The sequence below is a fragment of the Octodon degus genome, unplaced genomic scaffold (assembly GCF_000260255.1).
Source record: "Octodon degus isolate 3935 unplaced genomic scaffold, OctDeg1.0 scaffold00091, whole genome shotgun sequence".
NCBI lineage: Eukaryota > Metazoa > Chordata > Mammalia > Rodentia > Octodontidae > Octodon > Octodon degus.
The window spans coordinates 9,903,426-9,915,828 of record NW_004524667.1 but is presented as its reverse complement, the minus strand read 5'-3'; the positions used below and the strand labels follow the sequence as shown (position 1 = coordinate 9,915,828).

The 12,403-nt window shown below is 43.6% G+C and overlaps 2 protein-coding genes across 2 annotated transcripts in view; both read left to right on the top strand.

Annotated features, from left to right (window-relative positions):
* Positions 1-681: 681 nt before the first annotated feature.
* Positions 682-3,350, top strand: Rpl7 (ribosomal protein L7). The gene is made up of 6 exons (XM_023722382.1): positions 682-780; positions 1,480-1,588; positions 1,852-2,018; positions 2,497-2,634; positions 2,720-2,829; positions 3,127-3,350. The coding sequence occupies exons 1-6, from the start codon at positions 689-691 to the stop codon at positions 3,333-3,335; spliced, it is 825 nt and encodes a 274-aa protein (XP_023578150.1). The 5' UTR covers positions 682-688; the 3' UTR covers positions 3,336-3,350.
* Positions 3,351-8,267: 4,917 nt separating this feature from the next.
* CUNH8orf89 (chromosome unknown C8orf89 homolog) overlaps positions 8,268-12,403 on the top strand; it is a 94,111-nt gene continuing 89,975 nt past the window's right edge. Inside the window, exon 1 of the mRNA XM_023722393.1 lies at positions 8,268-8,668. Within this exon, the coding sequence (XP_023578161.1) occupies positions 8,268-8,668 (401 nt within the window). The remainder of the gene's footprint in view (positions 8,669-12,403) is intronic.

The window sequence follows — 12,403 nt, the reverse complement described above, 5'->3', positions numbered from 1 at the left end:
CCCGCCGCGCGGGGCAGCCCACCTCGCATGGCCGTGGCCTGGGCTCCAGCCCTTGTCGCACACCCGCTGCCGGGGTCGTCCCTGCCTTGCCCCGCCCGGCCCTGAGGTCGGCGGAGCCCCGGCCGTCCTCCTCCGGCCGTCCGGTCCTTGCTCTTCCCAGTCTAGCCACTTTGGTTAGCCAGGCGGCTCACGACGCCCCACCTGCGGTCAGGCGCTGCGGAAGGCAGCCCGGCAGGCTGGAGGCGTGACGAGAAGGACCTCGGACGCGCGGCAGAGGGGTGCGGCGACTGAGACTACTAGTGGGGAGCCAAAACTGATTTTGAGTTCGAATCGCTGCTTGCCGGTTGGTACAGGCTCCCAAAATCTCATGTTCCAGCCTGGAGTCACCAGCGCTGGGGTTGCCAAAAGAGTCGGTCAGGCGTTTTCCTCCCGCCGGGTGGCCATAGAGTGAAGCCTTTCGGGATTTGTAGTTCGCACCCACGAGGCGCTCACTTGCTCAAATTACAACCTGTCAACGCAGTTTAGGGATTAGGATCCCAAGGAGTCTGGCTATCAGCACCCTCGGTACTCGAGTCAAAGTGTAATCAATGCATTTCCTTTTCCCATATAAATTTTACTTAGGAGTTCTTAATTTTGAATCTGCGAGTTCTTAATTGTAGGCTCTTTTCTGGCTTTTCTTAGGACACCTATGAATCATGGGTCCTTACACACGCAATCTTTAAGTGGACAGTGCGCATGCGCTGACTTCCTTTTTCCGGCTGGAACCATGGAGGTTGCAGAGTAAGTTGTTCATCGTTCCTTCCACAATCCTCCTCCATCCTCGATAGGAGAGGCATTTTGTCTCATTTTTAACCTTCTCACGAACCTTTACTTACTTACTCGTGTGTTTGTGACGTTTTCTGATATCAGTGAGGACCCCCCCGGCTAGGATGGGAGGCGGGCGGCCTTGGGACGGAGATTATAGAAATGCTAAGAAAGAGGCATGAAACGCAGTATGTTCCTAACCTGCCGGTTTGTGGAAGTCCAGTCTTCTGCAGAAGGTCTTTCCAAGAAGGGCACAACCTTTCGACTTTAGCTAGGACTTGGTCCAGGCTTCAACTAGCGAGCAGTTACTTTCAACATGTGGACCTTGGGATTTTCACCGGATGCTGGTTGGTTGGTTTGCTCTTAATTTTAAAGGAGTTTGAAACCTTTCAAAAGTTGTTACTTTTTAGTAATCTAGACTAGATGCGTTTTGTCAGCTTCGCTGTAACTGTTCCCAGTTAGATTTTGGAGGCTGGCACTTTTGAGTTGGTAACATGTTTGTGATTGCCATTTAAGTAAAGCAGTGTGTGCTGGAAATGGTTATTGGCATGAAAAAAATTTGCAACGTCTTACACGCAGAATAAGTACTTCAGTGGCTAATTCTAGAGTACAAAATGGTAGTAGGACAGCGCTGGAAGGTTTGAAACTGTTGATGACATTGCTTGCTTATGACAGAGAGAAGAAAAAGAAGGTTCCTGCTGTGCCAGAAACCCTTATGAAAAAGCGAAAACATTTCGCAGAGCTAAAGATAAAGCGCCTGAGAAAGAAGTTTGCCCAGAAGACGGTGAGTAAACTTTGGAGGTACTTGCACCTAAGGAGACCTTGCAGTTGCGAGTGAGGGAGAAGACAAAGTTCTTAAAGCAAGACTTGAATTGCTATTATGCTGACGGGTTGCTTGGAGCATCTTAATGCTACAACTTCAGTTAAACGTGTTTTGGGGAACATCACTGTCTGCTGTGGCAAAACATTTTGAAGAAAGGTTATTAAAGAACTGGGGTTGCTGTTTGTGATTGGGAGCCAACATGATTAATTGGTAATGGTTTTCAGCTTCGCAAGGCGAGGAGGAAACTCATCTATGAAAAAGCCAGGCACTATCATAAGGAGTACAGACAGATGTACAGAACTGAGATCCGGATGGCTAGGATGGCGAGAAAAGCTGGCAATTTCTATGTCCCTGCAGAGCCCAAACTGGCATTTGTCATCCGGATCAGGGGGTAAGTTCAGTTCTTACCTGTATTCTGGTTTTAAAGGGAAATTTAGAAAGCTGGTGAAATTTGTTTTAAGAGCACTGGTCCCAAAACATTTGGATTACAATATGTATGGGTAGCTAGAAAGAGGAGCAGTTTTCCTGTTAAGGGTTCAGGGGCAAGCCCTGTGCCCAAGCTCCCATCTGTACTGTACTGATAACACAGGCAGGACTCTGAGTCGCTGCAGTTTTCAGAGCTTTGTACTCTGTTCAACAAGGATGTATGGCAAAGTGGGAAATGGTAAAGGGTCTTCAAGGGGAGGCAAGTTGGTGGAAGTGGTAATTTAGCTAACTAGGGTAACGGAAAGCCAAATACGAGTCCTCTTTAATCTTTGTAAGATGAAAGTGTTCTTAACATATTTAGGTGGACCTTGGTTAGGGTTTTTGGTCCATCAGTAAATATTCTGATAAAAGCCAGATAACGTTTTTGGTTGTTTTGTGTGCAGTATCAATGGTGTGAGCCCAAAGGTCCGCAAGGTGTTGCAGCTTCTTCGCCTTCGCCAAATCTTCAATGGTACCTTCGTTAAGCTCAACAAGGCTTCAATTAACATGCTGAGAATTGTGGAGCCATACATTGCATGGGGGTGAGAATGCTTTATCCTTTATTAGTTAAGCTGGCTACATAAAGCAATGACCTTAATTTGATTGTGTCTGTTTTTAATATTTTAGGTACCCAAACCTGAAGTCAGTGAACGAACTAATATACAAGCGTGGCTATGGCAAAATCAATAAGAAGCGAATTGCCTTGACAGATAATTCATTGATTGCTCGATCTCTTGGTAGGTTCTGCTTATTTAGAGAACCTTTGAATAGTCCAAGGTGGTGTTTTCTGGCCTGTTAGAGCCTAACATTTCTCACAGTATTATGAGCCTACCTTTTGCTTCTCTATACTTTTTTCTCAGATACGGTCTTACTATGCACTTCTGGCTGGCCTCAAACTCATAGTGGTCCTTGAGTGGTCCTTGTGTCTCTGCCTCCCAAGTGCTGGGACTGCAGGCATGGGTTGCCATGCCTGGCTTGTTTTAATTCTCTTACTACAAATCTTTTAAGCTTAATCTTATATTAAAATTTTTCAGGTAAATATGGAATCATCTGCATGGAGGATCTGATTCATGAGATCTATACTGTTGGAAAACGCTTCAAAGAGGCAAATAATTTCCTGTGGCCATTCAAGTTGTCATCTCCTCGAGGTGGAATGAAGAAAAAGACCACCCATTTTGTGGAAGGTGGAGATGCAGGAAATAGGGAAGACCAGATCAACAGGCTTATTAGAAGGATGAACTAAGGTGAGATACTGCATCCTGAGAGTTGTCGGATATTAGAGGCAAAGTGAACCCCCTCCCCCCATAAGTGTTGGTAGGGGTTTTAGTTAAATTTTATTCAGTACTCTGATGGAGAAGGTGGTCTAGCTTATGATTAGTTGATTTAATTACTGTCCCCCCCACATTTGTTTAAAGAAATACCCTACCCCTTTGTCATGTGGCCTTGAAAGTACAAATTCAATTATCCTTTAAAGTGTAACTCAGTTGTTACAATTTTATATAACTGAAAAGTGTTCATTTTTGGCTGTGAGATTAATACTTTAATACACTTATTTTTTTTCCTTTTCAGGTATCTACCATGGTGTTTTTATGATTTGGTCAGTTAATAAAGTATCTGCTTCCAAACTGAAATGGTGACTTTTTGTTAAGGTTTTTTTGATCGGGGGGGAGGTTGTTTGCAGTTCAGGCTGGCCTTGAGCTCATTTTGTAGCCGAGGCTGGTCTCCCTCCCAGTGCTCCTCTGGCTTCAAGCTCCCGAGTGCTGGGGTTATAGGCATGTGCCACCATGCTTAGCTAAGAAATGAGATTTCTTTAGAGCATTTGAAGCTTTTATAGTGAAAAAGGTGAGTAAAAACTTTGAAGTTTTGGACCTTGGTGTTGTTTTTTGAGATGGGTCTCTGTTACGCTGTTTAGGCTGGCCTCAACTTGTGGCAATCCTGCCTCAACATTCCAAATCGTGGCATTACAGATGTGTGTCACCATCCTAGTTAAAGTTTTGGTATTTTAAGTGTAGAGTATAATCTCAAATAGAGTAAAAGTAAAGAAATAAAAAGATCATTAGTTAACTACTTTCAAAAATTGAAAGTTTGTGGACTGGATAGCATCTGTCTGGCAAGCACAAGGGCCCAAGTTCGATTCCTCAGTACCATATGTCATGCTCTCACCCAAAACCCCGTGTGGAGGCACACACCTGTAATTCCAGCACTGGGGAGGCTGAGACAGGAGGATCACAGAGTTCCAACTGTAGTGAGAGCCTGTATCCAAAAAAGTTTCTATACAAGTACATCGGGAATTTCTTTGAATGCCTTATGATCTGGAAAGCTATTTCTGTAAAGATTCTTTTATCAGTTCTAGGAAGTCAGATACGTTATAAGTTGTTATGCCAATGAATGATTTTGAAAGATAGGTTATAAGTCGCTATGCCAGTGAGTGATTTTTTTCAGAAATGTATTAGTGTACTATTTAAGTGTAGCAAATAGTATTTTAATCTCTAGGTGGAGCCAGAGAGTTTAGGATTTTGAAACTTCATTTTTTGTAACTATTACAGTTTTATAGATAGAGTATATCCCCAGGCTTTGTATCCAACTGTCTGAAGGGTAAGCAGGTGTATTTGAAGGTGTTTGATAAAACCTAGTTCTTTTTTCTAGATTTTAGGTGAACAAGGGTCATCAGTGACCTTGGTGGGATCAGTATCAAGAATAATTGGGGAAGCTGGACATGGTGGCATATGCCTGTGATCCCCATACTCAGGAGGCTAAGGTGGCAGGATTGCTTTGAGTTTTGAGACCAGACTGGATTACATAGACCCTGTTTCAGAAAATCAAAAATCGCCTGGGGAGTAGTTACACAGACATCACATTGCTGTCTGGGTATGGGTGGTGAATGGATTATATGTAAGAGGTCCTCATTGGGATAGAAATAAGTGCTACTGTATAGGGTAGAGGTGCATAAGTGAGGTGTGGGGTTTTTTTGTGTTTTTTTTTTTTCTTTAAAGGACAGTTGGGCTCACAGCAAAAGAGAAAAGGCTTTACACTGACAAATTGTCACACAGAATGGTAAGGATTTTTTGGTTTTGTGCTAATGAGAAACACAGGAATAACTCCCCAGGTTGGACAGTGTATTGAATGTAGTCTGTGTAGACACATTGCTGCTTGCAGGGGGGTTTACAGCTATTTCATTTTCCATTAAACATTTTCTAAGTAGGATCAGAGAACTATAATAAAGTTGAACATAGGTTGAAATTTTTTACCTGTTTATTTCCATTTCTATCCTTGCATATTTATCCTAGCTCTCTTGGTTATAGGTGTCTTTTTTTTTTTTTTTTTTTTTGTGGAACCGGGGATTGAATTCAGGCCCTTGCGCTTGCCAGGGAAGCACTTACTCCACTGAGCCATCTCCCCAGCCCCAGGTCTTGTACACAGCGATTAAAATGATTTTTGGGGAGATTTATTTGTGGTGATTTGGGTTAGCTGCTAGTTTTAGAATTGGACTGCTTTAGTTCATAATTTAGGCAACATGTTTGACTAGCAAATACAGTCATGCCTAGGATTTTACTAAATATTTCAAGTTAGAAGACATGTTACTTTGTTGTGTAATTTGTACAATAGTTAAAGTAGAAAATCCGTGTTGGGTTGGACAGCACAAATGTGCTTTGGGGGATGTACAGGATGATGTAGAAGCTCTTGGGCTGTCAGGGGAACTTTGACAGATTTTTTTGTGCGTTTTTAATGGTTTTGGTTGTCAAAGCAGCTAAAGTGTTCCTCCCTCTCCTGGGTAGGGAAGATTTTAAGGGTAGGCCTTTTAAAAATCTCAGTATCCAGGGCTGGCCAGATAGCTCAGTGGACTAAAGTGCCTGCTTAGGCACACACAGGAATTGGGTTTGATCCCAGGCACCACAAGCCTTGCGGGCCCCACCCAGGGGTGCACTGCAACTGATTGAGACTGGGCATGCCTACAGTCCCAGAGTTTGAGAAGCTGAAAACGGGGAGGATCACTACAAATTCAGTCTGTATAGTGAGATCCTGTACTAAATACGTTTTTTAAAAAATAAATCTCCCTATCTGTTATGCAGCAGGTTTTGTTAATGTGTTTCCCACTGTAACAAATTAATACAGCTTGGGGCCACTCTTAATGTCTTACTAGAGATGGGTCTGTTCCTTCTGAAGAGTCCATAGAGAACATTTCCTTTCATCTTCAAAATGGAAACCCTGCTTCCATCCTTAGGTCTGATATTCCCACCTCTTCCCTCGTGTGAGAATATGTTAATGCTGGACTATCAAAATCTAGGAAAGTCTCCTGAATTTTATGACACACGTAGTCCCTTTGTGTTGCGACAAAAAGATTAGCGTGTGCACAGGCTCCAGAAGTTAGGATTTGGAAATGGGGGTGATATTTTGAATTCTGTTTCTTGGTCCCTAGCTAGTCCTCAAAACTGAAGCTTCATATAGTCTCCTTTTTTTCTTTTTTTTGTAGCATCTATTAAAATCAACTTTTTCAGTTGCTCTGCCTAGCCATTCAGTGTGAGGTGTGATGCTTAACCCCTAGACTACCATGTAGACTGCGTGGTAAACACTTTACTAGCTCACCAGGGCAATAGCTATTTAAAATTTTGATTCTCTGGAGTGGTGGTACATGACTGCAATCCCAGCACTTTGGAGCCTGGAGCAGCAGGACTGCCATGAGTTTGAGGCAGGCTTGGACTAATAGTTCAAAGCCAGCCTGCACTACATACAGAGACCCTGTCTCAAACGAATAAGATTTCAATTCTCAGGTTGGTGTTTGTTTGAAGTTGCTGGGTGTTGGTGAGGGGGAATGGTGGTAAAGAGTGGTACTTGAAATTGGGTTTATGAACATACAGCTTTAGATAGAAACTAGAGATAATGGTATATATATATAGTAATAGAGCATATTAGGGGATTACAATTTATGCCATCTAGGCAGAAATTTCACAAGATTAGGATTTATATACCTGAGGATCCTTAAAGAAAAGGTGGAGCAGCAAGTGGGGTGTAATGGCCTAGTTGATTATTTTAAGGTGCTGGGAAATGAAGCTACATCCCTAGCTTTTTTTAATTTTTGAGACAGGATTATACCACATTGCCCAGGTCAGTTTGTGGTCATCCACCTCAGCCTGTCAAGTAGCTATGTCTCCTCAGTGGAAAGTGAGAGGAGTTGTGCATATGAGCCGGGCAAGAGCCCCACCATGTGCTGTACCCCAACCCTTGATCACTTTTTTTTCATAATTTTATTGATAAATAGCACTGAGTTTCAAATCAAATCGCTAGGACAGTTTCAATTATTAACACACTGCATACATTCTTAGTGGTTGCTGTACAAGATGCGGACTTGAGATCCTGTTTACAAACATCATTAGAACAAATCATTCTATTAAGAGAATGTAACTATATATCTATCCTACCTTGATCATTTTTTGATGCCAGGAGTTGAATTTGGGACCTTGTGCTTGCCAGACAGGTGCTGTGCCCAGGAGCAGCTGAGCAGTATCCCCTGCTCATTGAACCCTAATTAAGAGACTGCCAAGGAGATTGCTTAACCCAGAGCCGTATAGGTGTTTTTCAGAAACACTTTGTAACAGTGAGTGTGGGTCTTGGCCATTTTTCCTCTTCTCCACAGGGGTAGGTGGTGAGTGTGTGGCCTAGTCCTGGTTAGTAAACGTCAGTCACTGCCATATAACCAAGGGGTAGACCCAAATTCTGTTCCAGGGCTAATTTGGGTAAGTTAAAACCTGGGCAGCTCAAGTCAGTATCGGGTAATCTGTAGACAGCAGAAGCAGTCTGGGGGCTATGAAACCGACAGCCTACAGCCTGGGGTTGTGGGGCGTGTTACAAACCACCCAAAGTAGCTTAAAATGACAGTGCCGGTCCACACTAGGAGCATTCCTTTTCCCAAAGGAGAAAAGAACTTGACCTTGTCACTTACTATATGGAGATTCTGGACGAATACTGTTTGGGAAGCCCAGGGAGCCTGGTTACTTGAATTCCACGTGCAGTACGATCCAGGAAGCTGTTGGTCAAGCCCTCCCACCCTACCTTCCTTCAGGTTTGAGGCTGACCAGGCTTGGCTCTGCGTGCTCCCCTTCAGCCCCGTCGCTATTACCCAAAAGCTGCACCGTTCTATAGGACCTGGCCAGGGGGCCTGGTACTCCAGGCATCCACTATGTCGGGTATCCTCCCTAGCACGACCCGTCAGGCCGGCCCGCAGGCTCCTAGCAACAGTGGTCTGGGGCGGGCCTCCCGGGCAGCGGCCGTTGAGCCGCTGGCTGGGCTGAGTGGCAGGCGCGCTGCGCTCCCGGGCGTCGCCGGGCTGCCCGCCCCGGAGCATGCACCCCCCAAGGGCTGCACCCGTGTGGGCTGGCGGCCGGGCTGCCGCCCACCGCCCCACCATGCAGCAGCCCGGAAGGGTTCGAGGCTTGGGCTGGTGACCGGCCGCCGCTGGCTCCCGCGCTGCCCTTTGCCCCCACTTCCTGCGCTGCAGCCACCACCGACCGAAGCGCCGCGGAGCAGGCACCCGAAGAAGCCTCTTTCAAAGTCCCTTCCCTCAGCCGAGCCGCCAGAAGGGTGAGTGCTGGGGTGGAGGGGCTGGGGCTGAGCGGGGAGACCTGACTGGGTCGGCTGGAGGGGGAGGAAGCGCTGCCCAGGGAAAGCGTCCAGACAGAAGGTCACTGCAAGGATTCCCTCGGCCACTTGGAGAGGAAGTTGACCTTGTGGGAAGCCAGGGGCCAGGGCAGGTGCCTGGATGAAATGGGGATGTTTTTCCTCCGTTCTTAAGTTATGGCTCAAGCAAACACGCAGATCTGTCCGTTCGCTAGATGAGCCTTGGCAGGGTTCCCGCCATCCCTTTCTTCCATACTTGAGAACGAGCGAGATGTGCCAGGGATTTAGTGGCCTTGTTAATTACATTGTCCTAAACCAATTTCCTTGCCAATTTTGCTTTGCACCATTTCTGTTCTACCCACCCATAAGCTTATGCATTACTTCTTTTCCCTGGGGGTTTAAATCACTCCTAGCAAATGCAGGTACTGTTCTATAGATTGGTACTGGTCCACCGCCAGGCCCTCTTGGGGCCATAGACTTTATGGAAACTGGAGTGCTTCTTCCAGACAAATGCAAACAATTTTGCAAACAATTTTAGGGTATTCTCCAAAGCATAAGAGTCTCAGTCTTTAAAATTTAGATGTATATTACATATCTATATATAGATACACATTTATCCATAATACAATAGTGTTTGATAAAAATGTGACATTTTCTTTTTAAAATTCTTGAGTTACAATATGTATTGGCACTTTTCATTGAAACAGTATTAAATTATATAGTTAAGATAAATACTATATTATATACCACACTTTTTAACGTGTAAGAGTTATCATTCTTTTTTTTCCCCATTTATTTGTATTTTGGTAATAAATGGAATCATGTTTGATCTCTCTCTCTTTTTTTGAGACAGTCTGCTATGTAGTTCAGGCTGGCCCTGAATTCACTGTGTAGCCCAGGGTGGACTCAAACTAACAGCAAACCTCCTGCCTCAGCCTTCTGAGTGCTGGGATTTAGGTGTGCACTGTTTCTCTTAAGATAGGGAGAATATGTTATCAGTTTACTTAGGTTTTCCTAAGTATTTCATAGCACCATGTATCAGTTTATGTAGCAATTTCTTCTTGAAATTGGTTTCAGTTTTTCCATTTTACAAACAGTGCAATACTGAACATTCTTTTTTTTTTTTTTTTTTTTTCCGGTACTGGGGATTGAACTCAGGGCCTTGTGCTTGCCAGGCAAGTGCTTATTCTACTGAGCTATCTCCCCAGCTTTCTTCCACTTGGCAATTCGTTATTGTCAGAACCCAGTCAGTGAGTGTGGCCCTGATAGCCTGAGGGAGTCCATCAGCCCCAGGCCCCCTGGTCACAGCGGGCTGTGAGCACCCCAGCAGGGCCCAGGATCTGCCACTGCCACCTGTGGCAGCCCAGTCTGCATTCAGAGCAAAAAAGACAAGTGGAAGGAACATCTGTTAAAACGAATCACTTTTGACATAAAAATAGGAAAATCAGATTTCCAGTAACATAATGATGACATCTGAAGACCAGATCCAAGAAGGGAGGAAACTTGTGAAACTTAAAGCAAAAATTCGTTCCTCTGAGTGAGTGGCAAGCTGGCAAAAGAAGAGTAATGAAAAAACTGCCTCAATCTGTGGTTACCCAGCCCAAGCCTGAGAGACAAAAGGAAAGTCCAGTGGGTCTGTTGGACTACTGGGAAATCCAGGAAATCAATGTTATGGATGCAAGTGTTAACCTAGAGCCAGGAAAACCAGAAGTGGAGAATAGACATCATAGAAATTCAGTATTTCAAGAATGCAAAAAACAGCAAGATGACAAAAGATCCACCTGACAATTTTAAAATCTCAGGAAACACATGAAGTTGCTTACATGTATCTACTATATCATACCTGCAAAGTATGTTCCTTGAATATAAAATAGGTTTCTTATAATGTTCATGTTATTCAGACTTTACTAAACATAAATATTATTTGCCTGGCAAGCGCCTGAGTTCAATCCCCAGTTCCACCAAAAATATAAATAAGAGCACTGTAATGATGCATTAACAGAAAATGAGGTGTTCAGGGCCAGTGAGGTAGCTCAGCAGTCTAAAGTGCCTGCTTAGGCAAGCTTAGGCAGGCTCAGGCGGCTGTGGTTCGATCCCCAGCACCACATACCATGCCAGCCCCATCCGTGCTCAGGGGGACTGAGCTGGCCAAAAAAGAATGAGGTGTTATAGGTAAAATTTGTATTACATGAGCATGTTTCAAAAGTTATGATATACTTTCCTGTCTTTAAGCAAAATATTGACAGTTCCCTTTGCCTTGATTTGACTAATGTGAAAGTCAAAATTTAGGGCTGAAATCTATCCATGGTAATAAAAGCATGCCTGTAATTCTAGTCCTCAGAAGGCTGAGGCAGGAAGATTGTGAATTGAAGGCCAGCCTGAGCTACACAGTGAGATCCCATATCCAAAACAAAACACCCAAAAAAGTGGGGTATGCTTAGCATACCTGAAGTTCTGGGTTCAGTACCTACCATTAGAAAAAAATTAAAACTTTGTACTATATAGTGCTGCTCCTTTAAATATTAGAATGTACAGGATTTAGTTTGCTGTTCCACCAAACTCGTTATGCAGACTCTTGTGCTCTGTTCAGCCTGTGGTTCTTCTCTTTTCCTCTGTGACAATCTGGATCTGTTATCTTTGCTTCAGTCACTCGGTTGTAACTAAGTTTGCAAAGAAGAAAGGTTAGTGGATATCTGTGCCTGAGGTACTTGTTGAAGCACAAGAAAAAAAAAAAATGGTACAAGTTCAGTGAATATTCTAACCATTAAATCTAATCTGAAAAAAAAAATCTAATCTGAGTTTTTGTTTTGATTTTTGCAGTTTGATTGGTAGTGTTAAAAATGTAACTTGTGGGGCTGGGGAGATGGCTCAGTAGAATAAGTGGTTGCCTGGCAAGGGCAAGGGCCTGAGTTCAATCCCCGGTTCTGAAAAAAAAAGAAATGAAAAAGTAGACTTTAGGGGCCGGGGAGATGGCTCAGTGGAATAAGCGCTTCCCTGGCAAGTGCAAGGGCCTGAGTTCAATCCCCGGTTCCACAAAAAAAAAAAAAAAAAAAGTAACTTGTGTGAATGAAAGCAAAAGACAGGAAAAGGAATACTGTGGGACTGTCCTGCTTCAAGGTTGTATATGGTGAGATTTTTGGACTTACGTGTAAACATAAAAACTATATAATTCTTTATGCCTATTTTTAAAATATATTCTAATTTTTTAATTTTTTTTGTCATATTCTGTAGTGACTTAAAGTTCAACATATCAATACTTGATGAAAAATACCTGTTCCATATTATGCCTAAGATGTTTGATATGCCGAGAGATAATGAGGTTAAGCTTAACACCCTAAGTTGTATGGTAATAACAATAAGCTTGTCTTCTGGATCGTTAACAACCTAAGTTTGCAGACCAAAATTAGATGAAAAGGAGGGCTGCAAGGAAAGCCAACATTTTGACCCTACCCTTCCAACGTCAATTAAGTCTCAGGACATATAAGATCTTGTACTGTAATGTCATGTAACTCGGCAGTGTCCCAAATTTTCTGATCAAGGAGATTATGGGGCCAAAGAGGAAAGCGATCGATGATGTAGAGTGTGCCTAAGGAGAGTCACATGAGAGAAAACATTCTCTCAGGCTTTCACAAAGAGCACATTGGCCAAGCAATGACCATGACTCATCTACATGGCTGACACTGACAAACAATCTGAGGT

Coding starts and splice junctions, on each gene's coding strand:
- Rpl7 (XM_023722382.1), top strand. CDS start 689: ATGAATCATGGGTCCTTACACACGCAATCTTTAAGTGGACAGTGCGCA. Junction 781..1,479: donor GGAACCATGGAGGTTGCAGA/GTAAGTTGTTCA, acceptor TGCTTATGACAG/AGAGAAGAAAAAGAAGGTTC. Junction 2,019..2,496: donor TTTGTCATCCGGATCAGGGG/GTAAGTTCAGTT, acceptor TTTTGTGTGCAG/TATCAATGGTGTGAGCCCAA.